This window comes from Trichechus manatus, unplaced genomic scaffold (assembly GCF_000243295.1).
Source record: "Trichechus manatus latirostris isolate Lorelei unplaced genomic scaffold, TriManLat1.0 scaffold00051, whole genome shotgun sequence".
Classification (NCBI taxonomy): Eukaryota; Metazoa; Chordata; class Mammalia; order Sirenia; family Trichechidae; genus Trichechus; species Trichechus manatus.
The window spans coordinates 6,238,632-6,258,158 of NW_004443987.1; the positions used below are offsets into that span (position 1 = coordinate 6,238,632).

At 35.3% G+C, this 19,527-nt stretch overlaps 1 protein-coding gene across 4 annotated transcripts in view; it reads right to left on the reverse strand.

Moving 5' to 3' along the window:
• Positions 1-19,527, reverse strand: part of DIAPH2 (diaphanous related formin 2) — a 1,008,160-nt gene that overhangs the window by 667,862 nt on the left and 320,771 nt on the right. For all 4 annotated transcript variants that reach the window (XM_004377544.2, XM_023732386.1, XM_023732385.1 and 1 more), the window contains 3 exons: positions 17,577-17,681; positions 12,082-12,396; positions 10,374-10,488 (listed from right to left, as the gene is read on the reverse strand). In XM_004377544.2, coding sequence (XP_004377601.1) covers positions 10,374-10,488; positions 12,082-12,396; positions 17,577-17,681 — 535 coding nt within the window. The remainder of the gene's footprint in view (positions 1-10,373; positions 10,489-12,081; positions 12,397-17,576; positions 17,682-19,527) is intronic.

Genomic DNA, 19,527 nt, shown 5'->3' on the forward strand with positions numbered 1-19,527 from the left:
TAGGGTTGTGTTAAGACTAAATGAGATATGGATTTAAAAATGCTTATCACAGCTCTTGGCATATAGGAAGTGCTTAATAACAGTGCTATTATGTTTATTATTATGATTGCTGTTATTACTATTATTAGTAGTGATAGTAGTGATGGTGGTAGTAGAAATAGTGGCATCCCCTTATCTTTATAGAGACATTTTGAAGCCTACTCTCTTAGACAATTGAAGAAATCCTGTTCTCAACTTCTCTCTATAATTGGTGATTTCTATAACGAAAAAAATGGCATGTATCTCTGCCTCACAAATTCCTTGCTCCCTCCCATACATAAAGGAAACGATTTTTCAATGCTAAAAAATAGCAGTTGGAAACTATATCTGTCTTATGATTAAAACATTTAAAATAATCATAATGAAAAATTGTGATAGGCATAAACATAATCAGTTTATATATAGAAATCCAAAGAACTTTAGATATAATAAAAATGATGAAATTATGTACAGGTAGAAATCGGTCCATTGGTTTCTAGTTCACTGGCTGAAAAAATTAAGCCTTCTTGGTTTGTTCCCTTATGTATAAAGGCTTACACTAAAGAAGCATGCCTGCTGAATCATTAAAATGACAAATTATTTGTTAAGATACCAGGTCTTTCAGAACAATTTAGCACCATCTTATAGGAGGTGTACACTCTGAGATTGACATCTCATTATTTTCAAGCCAATTCCAAGAATTTCTATATTATCAAGACAGAGATGAATTAGATTTTACCACTCTTTTGTCTTTTCATTGCTTCACAAAACATAGAAGATTGTATTAAGCAATCAAGCAAAGGTGGGTATTTTCAAAAGAAGCCAGCTGATTCTAAGACTAAGCAACACAATTTAAAATATAATGCTGGAGGAAAAGTGCTTTTACATAAATACATCTTCAAACTCAGTTCTACCATAATTTGAAGCTATGCCCAATATTTCAAGCATTGCAGAATGACATTTATATGCATTTGAAATATTTATAATACCTCAATTTTCTGTTATTATTAAAACTAAACTGCACTACAGAAATGTTATTGAAGAAGCTAAATTTTATTAACTTCTCATGTTTATTTCTTATATTTCCTCCAAGCAACATTAAAACAAAAGAAACTGCTTACAAGTATCGCACACACTATCTATGTTCTTCCTGAAGCCTCTAGAGAACCCTAGAAATTCTAATTAGAATTAGCAGTTATAACTTACATATTTTATTATTTCACATTTATTTAATATTAACCATCATTACTTTAATTCTTATATAATATCACTATTTTCTATAATTACTGTAGATTTTTTAAAATGAAATGACATTATCATTATAGGCTTGATAGTTATACTTCCTCAAATATCTTCAAATTGAGTAATAAAAAAACTAGAACACATACAAATTCCAACAGTTGCATGTACAATGCATAGCCAAAAGTACTAATAGGATCTACTCCAACTGCCTCGAATATCTACACATCTTTTCATTAATCCAGAGAGAATTCGTCATATCACTAAACGCATTGAAATATATTTACTGATATGGTATCATTATGGCTTGTAAGGAAATCCTAAATGTTATAACCATGGGGACACAGGATTCCAGAATGAGAAGAGACCTCACAGATTAAGAATCTGTACTGGTCAGGATATCATCATATCTTGCCTAGTCTCCTGATATTTTTTCACAGTCAGTGCTCCAGTACTGTGAATGTCCATCAGCTATCCATCCTCCAAAGGCATACTAAATGGTAAATCATGAAATTCTTTGACCCCAAACATCTAAAGAATAAAACTCAAATTTTCAGTGTGAAGTTCCCCTTATCATCTTCACCCTCAAGTCTCTTCATTCTACAGTCCTGACCCAACAGAGAACTACAGTAAGCCCTTCAACCCATCATACTTTTGCTAATGGCATTTTCTGCCTAGAACGGCTTCTTTTCCCATATTGAAATTTTACTAAACTTTCAAGGCCCAGCTCAAATTATACTACCTCTGGGATCGTCCTTTGTCCTACTCAAAATTAACTGTCTCTATTTTGTGCCCCCACAGCATTTTTAAATAACTATCCTAACATTTAATACAATTTGATTAAATGTAGAATGCCTCTTCCTATCTCCCTCACTAGATTATGCGTGTCCTGGTACAGGGACAAGACCTCATCTATTTCTCCCCCTAACATTTAGTACAGTATCTTGCACATAGTGAGTAGTTTACAAATATAAGCTAAATGAAATGAAAGATGTAGTCTCTCCTAAAACAAAAATAATCTGATTTTTAATAGGACATCACAAATAATGTTCTCAGTATAATATTTTCAAGGTTCATCACGTATCATCTATCGGGACTGTAGCATGTATCAGGACTTCATTTGTCTTTATGGCTGAGTGATATTCCATTGTATGTATGTACCACATTTTGTTCATCTACTCATCTGTTGATTGAAATAAGTTAGTCACAAAAGGAAAAATACTGTATGATCCCACAGATATGAAATATTTAGACTAGGCAAACGTACAGAAGTCAAAGTTTGTTAGTGGTTACCAAGGGTGGGTGGGAGACAAGGGGACAGTGGAACTTACTGCTTAGGGGACACTGGGCTTCTGTTAAGGGTTATGAAAAAAATGGAAACTGATAATGGGGATGGTTGAACAACATGAGGAACGTAATTAATGTCACTGAATAGACATGTAAAAAATTTTGAAATGTCAAATATTTTGTTACATATATATTTATCACACAAAAAGTAATTTTCTCTAAAACTCTAAGAGTAAGTAATCCCAATAGAAAGCATAACGTCATGGTATTTTTACATATTAAGTAATTTACACATTTAAACATTATAGGTATCAAAATTAGTGTATTTTAAAAGGTTCTTTCTACTTAGCACTCCTAAGCCACTTTAAACTCTCAAGCTAAATGCTTTCTAGAAAACAGACTAATGATGTTTTGCAATGCATTTCGTGAGAACACAGATAAGAGCTTTATCAAACCCCTTGCTGTAGGGGGAGGTCCTCAGAGGTTTTAAAACGCAGGGTCTAAGGGCTCTAGAAATGGGTTCTAAAAACAGTGGGTATGTTTGCTCCTTCCAAAATGAGGCTGAGTGAGCAGTAATAAGCAGCAGACTGGTGAAGAAAGTAGCACCCTGAGGCTAGGAAAGTTAGGGCAGTGTGGTTTATGCTCATGGTGACAGAGCCTCACACTGATTTCTTACTTATCCTGCCACATATTGAGTGTTATTTAAAAAAAAAAGGCAGCTGTTTATCATTAAAATTCGTTTTGGCTATACTATACATGTCTGGAATATGCTATAATGTTTAATCTGAAAAGATGCTTCTGTCCTGATTTGTTAGGAAGGTAGAAGTAGTATCACATAGAAAATTAAGAGAATCACAGTTAAGAGTAAAGGAAACCCAGCATTCTTAGCAGTCAGTACATGAGAACATTTATATGATTTTTGTTTGATTTTACTTTGATTTGACTGGTGTTGGCAGCAGCAGTGAGAATTGCTTCTACTGTAAATGACTGGCTCTACTAGCTGCTGCACAGAAGAGCAGGAAATTCCTTTGCTGCATGAACAGTTATATTAAGTGTCAATATCAAAAATAAAACAAAAAAAAAAAAAAACCAAAAGAAGAAAAAAAAAATTAACACACTGCCATGGGTTGGTGCATGTCCCCCAAAAAGGTATGTTCAAGACTTAACCAACAGTACCTGTGAGTGTGACCTTATTTAGACATAACCTCTTTGCAGATATAAGTAGTTAAGTTCACATGAAGTCATACTGGAGTAGGGTTGGCCTTAATCCAATATGAGTTGTGTTATCATCAAAAGAGGAGAAGAGACACATACACAAACAGATAGGGAGAGAATGCCATGTGCTGATGGAGGTAGAGATTGGAGATATGGTGCTATAAACCAAAGAGCCCATGGGACCACCAGAAGCTGTAATGGACAAAGAAGGATTTCCCCTAGAGTCTGATCCTGCTAATAACCTGAATTCGAACTTCTAGTCTTCAGAAATGTGAGCCAAAAAAATTCTGTTGGTTTAAGCTACCCAGTTTCTGGTACTTTGTTATGACAGCCCTAGGAAACTAATACACAAAAACAGTATCAAGGGGATTCTGGGAAGATGGTGGTGTAAACAGACCATTGTTCCAACCCTCCCCCACAAATACAAAAAGAAATACAACAAGGAAACAGTGCTTGGCTTAGAGGGACTCTGAATCGGACAGCAGAGGAAAGCAGCAGGTAACTGCAGACTGGCAAGAATCAATGAATTTCAATGTGTCACATATGGTAGAAAAATCACTTTTCCCACCATTCCTACCCCTCCCCACAGCCACATGAACCACTGGCTGCTATGAACTGGAGAAGTGGCACCTGAGAAAGAGCCTGTTTCCCTAACCACCACCCTCTACCTGTACAAAGAGACAGGACTCTAAGCTTCTGCTCTAAAATCAACAAGGCAGACCTTTCTGGGGGTCCATTTGGAGTGTGCCAGCACCACCTCTATCTGGACATTGTCAGCTGCAAGCCTACTGTGAATTGCTACACAAGGCCCCCTATAATGGAGTCTGATCTCATATTCAACGCTCTACCTGCCACCCTGTCCACTCTATAGTTCAGGCCTTTGAAACCAACAGAACAAACCTCCCTGGGGGTCACTTTGAGTTAGTATGAACTCACTTCCGGTTGTAAGGACTGCTGTCTGAGGACGCTGTGTGCTAGGAAGCAGGCATCTTGAGTGGAGGCTACATTCACAACCAATAATGTACAGGGGGCGGGGTACTGATACCAACAGGACAGATCTCCATGGGGATCTAACTGGAATGTGACACCCCCTCCCCCACCTAGTTAACTGTTCACTGTCAGGGTGTTGCAAACTGTTACATAAGGCCACTTCAGTGGAGTCTGCTCCCATAGTCATCACTCTGCCTGCCTCCCTATGCACCGCAAAGCTCAGGCCTCTGAAACCACCAAGATATACCTCCCTGGGGATCAACATGGTTCTGTCTGCTTCCCCTTCTGGTCAGCATTGAGGACTGCTGACTAAGGCTGCTGTCTGGTAGAAAGCAGGCATCTTGAGTGGAGGCTACACCCACAGTCAACATACTATATAGCGCAGGCTCTGATAGCAACAAGGCAGACCTCCCTGGTGGTCCAATCAGAGAGTGACAATCCCTCCACAACCCAGTAACCATTGTCCACTAGACTAATAATAATTCCTACATAAGGTCCAATACAGTGGAGCCAGGAGGAGAGTCACCTAAGACTGCCCCACCACCACCACCATGGGGTCACTGGAGCTCTGAAACCAACAAGATATATCTCTTGGAGGTTATTCTGGGGAGGGCCAGCCCTTCCTCCGACTAAAATAGAGGAAAGTCTAATTATGCTTCCCCTGAAAGCAAGCTCAGATAGAAGTACCCCCAAAGCACAGGGAAGGAAGTCTCAGACAAAACCAGAGGGCAATAACTAGCCCCAAAAGGGGTTTGCTGAATGTGGATTCTCTGAAAATGTTGTAGAAACAGAGAAGGGGAGGGAGTAATAACTGGAGAGAGAGGACTGAGTCCCCTGGTGGTCAGATTGATTAGTACACAATATCTTGCCTTAGTGGCAGTGCCACCTGGGGGATGAATTCATCACAGCATGTTTTCTGGTTATTTGAGGGAGATTGAAAGTTGAAAACTGAGATCTGGAATTTTTGGATCCTAATTAAACCAAGGAGTGAAAAGGAGCTATCACAGAGAAGGAGAGGAAACTGTAAACAAAGGCTGAAGGCTCTGCCTGCATAAGAGTTTTTTGCAGAAAGTAGTGTGGGCAAAACCACCAAATACTGGGGAGAACTGGGAAAGTTAACACCCTCAAAAATTCCACTGCTCCACCAAGAAATCATGAGACACACAAAGAACAGAGAAACAATGACCCATCCAAACGAACATGACAAAGGGAATGAAAGTACACCTAGGGATGACCAAATAATGAAAAAAATGGAAGACTAAAATACAACAATGTTAAACATAATTAAAGAACTAAGGGAAAACATAGGAAAAGAGCTAAAAGAAATAAGGAAAACAATGCAAGAACAAAACGACGATCTAAAGAAATACTGCAATTGAAAGGGACAATAACTGAAATTAGAAACACACTAGAAGGACTTCCCAACAGATATAATCAGGCAGAAGAAAGAATCAGTGAATTAGAGGATAAGATGGTTAAAATTACAATGAGAACGGAGGCTCAAGAAGGCTGAGCACAGTTTAATGGAATTATGGGACAACACAAACCCGTTGCTGTTGAGTCAATTCTGACTCATAGGGACACCACAGGACAGAGTAGAGCTGCCCCATAGGGATTCCAAGGAGCAGAACGTGGATTCAAACTCCCGACCTTTTGGTTAGCAGCTGTAGCTCTTAACCATTGCATCACCAGGGCTCCAAGACAACAGTAAGGGACCTAATATATGCATCATGGAATTCCAGGAGCTGACAGAAAGCAACAGAAAGATATATTTGAAGACATAATGATGGATATTTCCCCCAGTCTAATGAAGGATATGAATCTACAAATCCAAGAAGCTCAAAAGAATCCCAAGAAGGATAAACCCAAAGAGATTTACACCAAGACACATTAGAGTAAGGCTCTCAAAAATTAAAGATTAAAAAAAAAATCCTGAAAGCAGTGAGAGAGAAGCAAATAGTCACATACAAAGGATCCCCAACAAAATTAAGTGCTGATTTATCCTCTGAAACATTGGCGGCCAGAAAGAAATGGAATGATTTATTTAAAATGCTGAAAGAATAAAAATGACAATGAAGAATACTATACCCAGTGTAACTATCCTTCAAAAATGAGGGTGAAATTAAAACAGTCCTAGATAAACAGAAGCTATGAGAGTTCATATCCACCAGCCTGGCCCTACAAAAAATACTAATCAGAGTTCTGTAGATGGAAAGGAATTAACATACTAGAAAGTAATTCAAAGCAATACATAAAAGGAAAGATCCCAAATAAAGGGAAATGCACAGATGAGTATAAGGGATAGCAATATGGTACTCGTGCTTGATAATACTAATTGTGTTGTACTTCATGTTTCTTAATAACAAATGTAAAAAAGCAAGGAAAAATTATGTTGCAGGCCACGTGAAATATAAAAACGTAATTAAAGATAAGAGATAATAACAACAAAAGGGGGGAGAGAAATGGTATAGATATAAAACTTCGTATATGTTACTGAAGTTAAGTTGGTATCAATTTATCCTAGCATGTTATAAAATAACCTTGTTAAATGTAATATTCATGGTAACCACTAAGAAAATATCTAAAAAATATGCACAAAAGTAAAGGAGAAGGGAACCAAAATAGCTCACTACAATAAACCAACAAAATACAGAAGCAAGCAGTAGTAAAGGACAAAGACAAACAAGGCTTAAGACATACATAAAAATAACAAAATGGCAGAAGTAAGCCACTTCTTAGCTGTAATTACAGTGACTGTAAATGGACTAAATGCTCCAATCAAAAGTCAGGGAGTGGCAGAATGGACAAAAAAGCATGATCCAACTGTATGCTGTTTACAAGAGACACACCTTAGACCCAAGGGCACAAATAGGTTGCAAGTCAAAGGATGGAAAAAAATATTCCATGCAAATAATAACCAGAAGAGAGATGAAGTAGCAATATTAATGTTAGGTGATGTAGACTTTTAGACAAAATCTGTCAGAAAAGATAAAGATGGACATTATATAGTGATAAAAGGGTCAGTTAATCAAGAATATTTAACAATCATAAATACATATGCACCAACAATAGTTTAACTTAAGGTCTGCCTTGAGCATTATGCTCTTTTAAGAACAATCAATACAGGATCAAGTTGACAATAGCAACATGAAAGATTCGATAGGAACCATAGGGAGCAGTGAGTTTATGTTAATGAAGGAAGAACATCTCAAAAAAGGAGGGTGAGAATGGTTGCACAACTAAACGAATGTAATCAATGTCACTAAATGATACATGTAGAAATTGTAGAATTGGCGTATGTTTTTCTGTGTTCTCAACAACAATAACAACGTCAATAACATTTGGGAAAAAAGTTAATAAAATGATATTTATCCTTAAAAAAATCATCAAGTTAAATAAAAAGGAGAGGGGATATTTAGTAAGTGCCTGCTAAACAGCAAGCTATGTGCTGAGAGTTTTAAATATATAACCTCATTTAATTCTCACAACACAACTAGGTAAACACTAGTATACTTATTTTATGGATGAGAAAATTCAGTCTCAGAGGTTACAAGTATCACAGCTGGAATGCAAATATGTGTGACTCCATTTCCTCCAGCTTTTCCCACTAACTCTAGCACACTACCTTTAGAAACATACTAGTGGATTTTACATTTCCCTTTATGTCTCAGATTTCAGTTTCTTCATTTGTAAAATAAAGAGGTTGGGCTTAACCCCGTGTAAGATTCAGAATAACTCTAAAATTTTATGAATCTGAATCTTTTGGTAATCAGTACAAATCAATCAACAAATACAAGAGCCAACTGCTCAATAGGAAATGTGCAAAGAACAGGAGAAGCAAGTACACAGAAAATAAAAATTCAAATTGCTTTTGAATAGATGAAAATCTGCTCAACCTCACTTATCATTTTAAAAGTACAATTTAAAGCACCAATGATTTACGATTTTCACCTCTTAGGTCAGCAAAGATTGTCAGGAAAAAGATACTCATTTACATGCTTCGTAGAATTAAAAACTGACACAAACTCTTTGGAAGGCAATTTTGCGATATCTGTCAAAATTTTAAATGCGCTCAGCAACTTCACTTCTAGAATTTATCCTACACATAGACTCACAAAGGCATATACAGAAACATGTTCACAGCTGCTTGTTTGAAAATAGAAGAAGACTGGAACTATCCTAAATGTACATCACTAGGGGACTGCTTAAATAAGATATGTGCATAAAACAGAATTCAATGCAGCATGTAAAAAGAACACAGTAGATAAATACACGCTACTATGGAAAAATAAATGGATTGATGGATTGATGAATGAATAATACACGTATGCTTCTAGAAGCATAGGCAATTTCTAGGAGATGACTCAAGAAATTAGTAACAATAGCTTTCTCTGGGGAAGAAGCTGTATGTTTCAGATTGAAAGATTGACTTTTTTTACCCATTACCCATATATCCTTTTTTTTTCAATACATGAGTACTTTTCTATAAGCATGTATTACTTTTTCAAATTTAAAAAGGGATTATAATAAATAGTAATCTTTGGAGTCACTGAAGATCTCTTTAAAAGTGAGATCTATATCAAATAAGAAAATAAATAGACCTAATGGCAGTAAAAATAGTCGAAATTCTACAGAATATCCTAATTACTTCAGATATCTGTGTGTGTGTGAGCTTCAGTCTACAAGGAGTAACATACGGCACAAGCACCTCCAGCTTCCAAGAAGGGATGAAAGGGAATAATTTTCATCCTTCTTTCGCTCTCTTGACTTCCAAAATTCACATTCTCACATTCTATGCCATGTTGTGACAAACGAGACAAAATAAATGGCATAGGTGCTAATTACAAGTGCAGGAGAGTATGGAGCGTATCAATTTATTAGTTGTACTGACTGACTCATTTAGACAGAAAAAAAACTTCTATGCTTACCTGGACTACCATTGAGTAAAACTGTAATGCTAAAATAAAATACAAAAAATTCATGATCCATAATAATTATGAGATTGAGAATTACTTATATAATACCAAAAATATGTGTGAAATTCTTCAAGAAGTTAAGGATCTACTCATAACCAAGGCACTCTACTATGAAATCAGTAAACTATAATTATTAGATATACTAGATATTGACATTATTTATTTACAGAAAAAATGGAAAATTTCCTAGGAAACCAAACTGATAAGTAGTAAAAATATAAGAATAAAGACTATTTAAGCACTATGACATTGATCTTATTCCAATTTCATTCAAACCTCTGACCCATTAGTATTCTGTTAAATGATTCTCTCTTCTATGATGAATCATCAACTTCATCTTCCGCGCTTCTCAGTAGAAAACTAATTTCAGTATAAAGAGGTATAGCACACACATCCAAAAGTAGAAATAAAACTTATATTTTCAGATGAACAATAACATTTACACAAAATAAAATTCACATGAAAAAGAGCTATACTTCTCTAGTTCCCAGATAAAATATACATAATACTAACATGTTAATCTATTTATGTTTGACCCTGTCCGGTGGGAAAAAAATTATACCTATACACATTACTAGGAACTTTTAGTAAAGCACTGAATCCCAATATATCAGAATCAGGAATTTATATTTAAAAAATAAAATGTACCTTTTATCTGGGTAGCAAAATTCAGTGCCAATTTTGCAAAGAGATCTGGATTTTCAAACTTGTCTTCCTTAACTTTTAACCAGAAACAGTTCTCAGATAATTCTCTGGGCTCAATCTGAAACAAAAATAATACAGTTTGTTTCTAAATTATTAGTTCATATTTAATTTTTTAAAAAATTCACTTTCAGCAAGGTTAAATGACAGTTCCTTTATTCACCAATCCACCAAATCAATCTTACAATGGTCATATAGCAATAGGCTATATAGCCAATTATATTTTTAAAAATCTTCTACTGGAAGAAGTCTTAAAATAATTTAGTAAATCCCTCCTCCAACTCACATACATTCCTCTTGTTCCTGGATTGAAAAAAAAAAAATGGGAAAACTGAGACTCAGAACCCTGAAGTGAGAGCTCATGGACTAGGCTGAAGGCAATAACCATAATAATAACTGATACTTACATACTTCTTACTCATGCCAGGTAATGTATTAAATAATTTAAATATATTAATTTATCTATTCTTTAAAATAATCCTTTGAAACAGGTCCTATTATTCTCTCCATAGTAAAGGTGTGGAAACTGAGGGTCAGAAAGTTTAAGTGACTGCCCAAGGTCACATAGCTTGTAAGTGGTGGAGCTAGGATATACACTAAGGCAGTCTAACTCCAGAGAATTGTGCTATTAACCACTACACTGAAACCCAAGATTAGAACTGTACTCTTTACAGTATATCATGATGCTCTGTAATATGTAAATCCATTAGACTGTATGCTAAATTGCTAAATTAAACATATCATTACATTTATACGCACAGATAACTGGACTAGCAGCTTCTGGAGCCTATATTTTGGTGGTTTTTGCATCATAAAAAAGAAATATATTCCAAAACAATTAACTCCTCTTTTACTTTAATGAGCAAAGCATAGATGGATGCTGAGCTTTTAAAATTGATTTTGCCATCATTCTAGTCCAACTAATTTACTACATAGACACTGCTAGATATCACTATAAGTCTGTACTTGGATGAGTTATTTCCCCCAATTGGCGGTCTGGGTAATTATATTTTCATTAGAAGATTAGTTCATTCCTAGTTAATGGGAATTGTATCAACTTTTATAATAAGGTTTTTAAAAAACATACTTTTAAAAGATATTTTAATGACAAAGTAAAAAAAAGATTCAGGAGAAAAAACTTTCCTCATACATCATTATCAAAAAACAATAAGGTTATGTCACTACTGAATATTGTCACCTATTCCACACTATCTCAGAGTTTTAAAACTCAATAGAAACAGCATTCTCTAAGAGCAAGAATAACTAAAATAAGAAGGCTCAATTAAAAAAAATAAGATTAAATTTAAGAATGTTATACTACTTAAAGTTAATGATGGCAAAAGAATCAAAATTGCTTTTTATTTGGGTATATATTGTGAATATTATTTTTTATACCATTTTATTGATTTACTTTACATTGCACATTCATTTCAAAGTCTCTGTGAAGTTTTCAATTATCTAGATACTATACTGAAAGATGTGCATAAGATGGTGAACTCACAAATGAAAGCAAGAGTTAGCAGTCATATTCTCAAACATTATACAATACTTGTATGTAACAATGCAGTTATTCACACATTAAAGATCCACAATGGCTAGAAAAAGCCAAAACAAACAAACAAACAAAAAAAAAACCCTCTAGTTATAGCATTACCTTTGACCAATTAATTCTCTTCATGGACACTTCAGGTTTATATATTTTTTTCTGCTTCATTCCAAAAGGTAGATCAAGTGGTGCTCCTGGAAGAGGAGGAACTCCTCCAAGGGGTGGTGGTAGAGGAGGTCCTGCCGACAAAGGTGGTGGTGGTATGCCGTTCATTCCAATTAAAGGAGGTGGAGGAGGAGGAGGAGGAGGATTTCCTCCAGCAAGAGGCAGTGGTGGTGGAGGCGGGGGTGGGGGTGGCCCCACACTTAGCAATGGAGGTGGAGGAGGGACTGAAATTCCTGATGAACCTGAGAGTGCATGCCCCTAAAATATAAATAATCCCATGTTTAAATGCTTGTTATAAAATTTAGCAGCTAGAAATACATATAATAGATATTTGTAATTTTTTTTTAATTATTATATGCTCTTCATTTAATTTAGCAAGATCTAAGTGCTAAACAATACATGAAATAAATTTGTGTAGACCTTTGATAAGCATTATAAACTCTGGACAATGACTACTTTTGCCAACACACTAATGTTAGCAAAGTTGACATTTTCAAAGATTTTGTGGAATATTCTTCCAAAATCATAAAATAAATCATCTAAAAGATTATAAACATATGCAAAAAAGAAGTACTCTATATGGCTTGGGCCTATTAGACTAGTTGGGCTGAATACAGGATAATTAATACAAGGTCATGGATTTGATCCTCTTGGCCACCAATTAGCTTTACACAGAGTCTCTCTCTTAGCACCAGTGACCTAGCTGTCTACTAATACAAATAATTAATACCAAGTAACATCCATTTTCGTTGTTATGTAAGCTTATCAACATTTTTCCTTCTATTATTTCTTTTGATTCTTCTTATAATCCTATAATGTAAGTAGAGGAGTTCCTTGGTAGCACAGGTGGTTAAGTGCTCCACTACGGGGGAAGAAAAAAGAAAAAAAAAAAAGCTTGGCAGTTTAAATTCAGCCAGAGTTGCCTCAGAAGAAAGGCTTAGCGATCTACTTCTGAAAGATCAGTCATTGAAAACCCTATGAAGCACACTTCCACTCTGACACACATGGGGTCACCATGAGCCGGATCGAGAACCACGCAACTGGTTTTATTTTTGTTTTTTAATGTAGTTAGTGAAAGTAGTTTTATCTCACTGCTTATAGAGGAAGAAATGGAAACTGCAAAAGGTTAAGGGACTAACCAAAGGTCACAGTCTGAACTATGATGAGGACTTGTATGCAGTTCTTCTCACACTTAATGCAGTCCTCTTTCCTCTATAGCAGACTTCTTGTTGTTGTTGTTAGTGGCCATCGAGTTGATTCTGACTCATGGCAACTGGTGTCTGCAGAGGAGAACTGTTTTCCATAGTGTTTTCAATGGCTGTGTGTGAACTTTCAGAAACGGATCACCAGGCCAGTCTTCAGAGGTGCCTCTGGGTGTGTTAGAACCATCAACCTTTCAGCTAGTAGTCTAACACTTAACCGTTTGTGCCACCCAAGTACTTCATCTACAGCAGACTACTTCCTCATGAATGCATATCATTTTCCATGAAGATAACCAATTCACACAGATTGAATTATATGGAGAGTACAATGTACTTCTTGGATCCACAATCAATGCCCATGGAAGCAACAGCCAAGAAATCAAAAGACGCATTGCACTGGGCAAATTTGCTGCAGAAGACCTCTTTAAAGTGTTAAAAAGCAAAGATGTCACCTTGTGGACTTAGATGTACCTGATCCAAGCCATGGTATTTTCAATCACCTCATATGCATGTGAAAGCTGGACAATGAATAAGGAAGACCAAAGAAGAATTGACGCCTTTGAATTATGGTGTTGGCAAAGAATATTGACTATACCATAGACTGCCAGAAGAACGAACAAATCTATCTCCGAAGAAGTACAGCCAGAATGTTCCTCAGAAGCGAGGATGGAGAGACTTTGTTTCACATACTTTGGACATGTTATCAGGAGGGCCCAGTCCCTGGAGAAGGACATTATGCTTAGTAAAGTACAGGGTCAGCAAAAATGAGGAAGACCCTTAATGAGATGGATTGACACAGTGGCTGCAACAATGGCTCAAGCATAGCAATGATTGTGAGGATGGTGTAGGATAGGGAAGTCTTTCATTCTGTTGTACACAGGATCGCTACGAGTCAGAAGGGACTGGACAGCACCTAACAACAGTGTATTCCTACTACCAGAAAGCAACTTCAAATTCATTCTCTTAATGATAATGGATGGCACATGAAGGAGAGCATTGCATTCCATATTGCCTTCTTTTGTAATGATTTATTCTGTACCCATTTCTTTTAAACCATTACTGATCACAATGGTTCACTTTCCAAAATAAATGAATATAAACGTGGAATCGTTCATTATGAATATTCCTAAGAAACCTCTACCAATGAACAGCTATCATTTGTAAACAAGAAACGACATTGTATTAATTGAAAGAAAGGTTTAAAACTAATGAAATTTCTTGGCATAGTGTTATTTTTATTTAGGGAGACCAAGTCCTCTTATTTTTATTAATATAAATTTTCTACTTGGATTATTTAATTGTACTAACAATTACAAAATAAATTAATTCAAGCACTTTTTTGAAGCACATTTTTGGAACAACCAATTTAAAGGGTTTACCTATTTACAAAAATATTAAAAGTTAACAATCATAGGTAAATATGATCATGGAGATGATTCCATAATAGTTGCTGAGCACTCATCAAATATTTCATCCATATATGAATGTTTATGTGTCAGTATGCATATACACAACTAAAGTGCTTATATACTTAACAAATGACAATCCTCTCCTGAGGTTAGGAAGAAATTAAAGATAGGATTAAAACATGCAAAGTTCTTTTCATTTTATTTGTAATGCAGCAAAATTATACAAAAAAAATATGATTGGGATCAAGGAAATTCTGAGAAACATTGAAATATTTTTTCGGAAACATTTCTGGAAATTACTAATTCACCTTACAACTTTCTGTATGAATAGATTTTTTGAATAAATTGACAGGCAAATGCGTGTCCCATTTTTTTATTGATGGACAGAAAAATTAAAATACTACACTTTGTAAACATCAGTCAAATTCTGTCGTTTTAGATATTTTTTATGTTATTAACCTAGTACTACCACAAAAATATCATTACTTTAAAACAGAATTTCACTCAAGCTAAATATATATTTTACAAATTTAATACAGAATCTCAAATGTTTGTATTAAATGTCACAGACCGTCAGAAATCAACTCATAGCACCTTTTTCCTTCCCTCCCATGAAAAAATAAGAATTGAGTGATTAAATTAGGCCATAACATAGTATTGTGAATTGAATACGGCAAATGAATAATTTTGTATTTGACACCTATCTTAGTGCACTAGAATGTGCTGTATGATTCTGTACTTTTAGAGATCAGTTAATTAAATAAAAATAAGCAACTACTCAGCAAATGGCAAGGCCTGCCTTAGTGCAGGAGGGTCTTGACTAAGAACAAGAGTAAGAATACAAATACAAATAGGGAAAAGAAATAAAGACACTAACCTCAGAACTGTTTACATTCAAGTGGAAGAAATAAAGCAGGCCCAGAAACAAATACAAGTAGTCTAAAAAAGTAATACAGATGTTCAGAGAAATTTCCTAACGAGGCCTTTAGTGAAGATTTCCAAAGGATATCTTATATTGAGCTTAACCTTAAAGGAAATGTTTCCCATACACAGATGAACAAGGAAGGACACTTCTAACAGAGAATAATATAAGCCAGCATTTCTCAAACTAAGTTCCATGAATCACTATTTCCAAGAGATGTTAACAGGTATTCTGAGATAAAGTGTTCTGTTCTGTGGTGAAATGAGTTTAGGAAAGTTGCAGGAAAGAGGATTAGACAGGTTCTTTCACGTAGGACATCTAGGACTCTTGGATATGCTAATGAGTATACAATCTCCAAGAGGAGAATTCTGTTTACCAAATTTCTTAGACAATGAATGCTTTCCTAAAGGAAGACCTATTAGCATCTCTGTAACTAATGTCTAGGAAATGCAGGCAGAAGGAAAAGTACGTAAACAGTAAATTCCAAATGTGAGGGGAGGAATGATAACTTAGCTCCAACAGAGGCTGAAGTTAGGGGAGCAGTCACAGGCTAAGCTGGAAGGTGGAAATAAAGGAGGCTATGATTGAAGGCCTTAAAAGTCCTAGGAAGGAGATTTTTCTTTAATCGTGAATGCAACAGGCAACCATTGAACATATTGGAGCCTGGAGTGACAATAAACAGGGCAGTGTTTTAGGAAGATTAATTTGCCACTGACATAAAGGATGGATTTGAGGAGAAAGAGATTATAGGCAGGGGAAAAAGTTAATAAACAATTTTAATATTCCAGGCAAGATATAATTAGAGAATGGAACTGGGTGGTAGTGGGTTTTGATGTAACAGGGAAAAATAAGTCAGAAAGTGAAAGAACTGACATAAAAGAGTGACTAGCTTAATTTCTCAGAGGGTGGGACAGAGAAAAGACAAAGAAAATTTCAGTCTCATTCATTTAAAAGAATAGTGGTAAAATTTAAATAATCAAGAATGGAGAGAGACCAACCTGGTTTGAGGAAAGATAAGGAAAAAAAATGCATTGCCTTCAAGAGCAGAGGATGCTACAATGGGGTATTTTACCAATTAGGGGGTGAGAAAAACAGACAAACTGACTGAGTAGTTCAACGACTATAAAAAGGGAAGATGATACCAAACAGAGAGAGAGATACAGAGTGAGAGAGTTATATAGTAAAAACAAATGATCAAATATAAGTGAAATAGAATAAGCGTAGGAAAAGGCCACTGCACTTGGTAACTGGAAGTTTACACGTAACTTCTGAAATATTTTTTTTTCAGTAGACTGATGGAAATAGACCAATTCAATCAACAAACACCTACTGAGCATCCACTATCTTAAGAGGTAAACTTCAATTTCTTAATATTCATTCAAGACCTAAACTGTGCTGAAGAGAGTACTTAATCAGCTCTAACGTTAGACATCCTATTTAAGATTTTATGTGTATATAGGAGCTTTTCATTATAGGGAAATGTAAGTAGAAACGCAAAGTTTATAGGTTTTGAAATCATGGTAGTCGACATTTAAAGAGGTCTCAAAAAGCTTTTGGGACAATTAAAATTAATGAGCACTTCTATATTCTTTTTGAAAGTAAATATTATGTACCTAATTTTTTAAATCAGCATGAAAATTTCATCTCGAAAACAGTTTTGCTTGTGTAATACATTCTGTTAAAAAATATTCTGGGCAGTTTAAATAGCTAATGCCTTTTTTTTCCCCCAATCTTTAAAATGATTTATTGTCCTGGAAAATCAAATTTATACAGTTATTTAAACTACCGTGTGAAACTGCCAAAAAGTCTGCTTCTGGTCACATTTTTAACTTCCATCTAACAAGATAATTTTCTACTGTAGAACTCACTGTAACATGACACAAAGTCTATATCTTGTTTCATTACCTGGGTTCGAAGTTGCTGGATTTCTGTTTCGAGCTCTTTGATTTTTTCTTCTCTTTTTTGAAGCTCAGCTTGAGCTTGCTGCCGGGCTGTGAATTCTTCATCGAACTGCAATCATCACCAACATAAATGTACACTTAATAACATAGTTTAAAGAAAGCTTTAAATAAAATCATATAATAAATAATCTGGTTTTTTTTCTTTTTGATTCACTAGACTACAAAAAAAAAAAACAAAGTTCTTGATTATTTTCATGACAATTAAGTACCCACGTCAGGGTGGGGTGAATGCTGGTTGTGGCAGTAATGAAGAAATATGCCCCTGACCCAAGGAAAACAAACCCATTTTCACTTCTGAAAAGAAAATACAAAAAAAAAAAATAGGTGAACTGAGAAGTTTCCCCTCACACATAATGGACACTTACTGTTTTGTTGTTGAAAATTAGGTTTTGGAATAAATACTGATTTTTAACATTTCATACCATACATGTAAGTTTAATGAATTAGAAAATGAAAACTAAAAACAAGCTGTCAATAAATTCAACTTCTTAACTATATTTAACCATGACAAGAGATTGTACTTCTAGAATGCTCAAATAGATGTACATTAATACAAATTAGAGTATTTCTATTACAATCTTAAATGCCTAGCATCCCAAAAGAGATGCTTCATGAAATCTGACGGTGGAATGATAGGTATATGCCGTAAAGGCTTTCTCCCTCAGATGGCTAACCAAAACACTCATATGAAATGTTATGAGAAGGAAAGTGAGATGTTAAAGTATGGGATACTAAGTCTAAGAGACCATCTGAATGTTCTCTGATGTCATCTACTGAGTCCCATCTCAGCCCACACCTCAGTCAAGCCTCTAAACAGGTTCAAAAAAACTTGAATACTTAAAGTAAACAATGTTTATGTCCAAATATAGAAAGATATCATTTCCATTTTATTTGCCCTTTTTTGCCAATGCCACCTCAAGTCATTGTAGAAATCTATACATTATTCCAATGATGTTTTTTCTGTTTCGAAAAATGATCTATCTTCTTGTCTAGAATTGTCTGTAGAGTTTGTGGAACAATAACAAGTGTGTTCACTGTTAATAAATACTCACTCTCAGAGTTGATTTGATCTTTGGAAATTCTAAAATACCATATTCAGCTCTAACTCTGACCAAAGATTAGGTGAGCAAACTGGATAATAATAGTGTTTTGGTCAAACCCAGAATACTACTTAGTAATTATTTTATTCATCCTACCTGAGTACTTGGAAAATGTCCCAGAGTGGCTAATCCAAATCCTTCCTAGCTCTTTAAATTTCAAAACTAACCCAGATCCTCTACGGTCAATAAATGACCTTGTTTCATAGTTGACTGAGAAGATGGAGGTCCTCCAATGTGAGCTTGTCTGAATTCATTACTTTCCATGTGAAGATTTACCTGAATCCACTGCCATCCCTCTTCCCAAAGTTAGCTGCTCCATGTGCACTTTTCGAGCATAATGCATATACAAGCACACTGTCGACAATTTCCTTCTATAAATGGATTATTGGTACATTTGAAAAGAGGAACACAATCTTTCTGCTTATAATTTAAAATTATCTTAACAATTTGTAAACAAATAAAATCAGAATCACAGAAGCCTGAAATATGTGAGCTGGAAAAGGCCTTCTTAGAAGTCCGCTAATCTTATCTTCTCCTTTTATGATGAATAAACTAAGATCCAAGTAGAATAACTCACTTACTTAGAGTCACAGCTAATTAGTGACAAAGCTGATCTTAAAACTATCTCCTTACCAGGGATGGGAGTGGTGGTGGGGAAATACTTCATAGGCAATAGATAAGTGGTATCTTGAGTCAAGGGTGAGACAGTACACAATACAGGGGAAACCAGCACAACTTGTACAAAGAAAGGTCATGGAAGCTCCATAGACACATCCAAACTCCCTGAGGGACTGA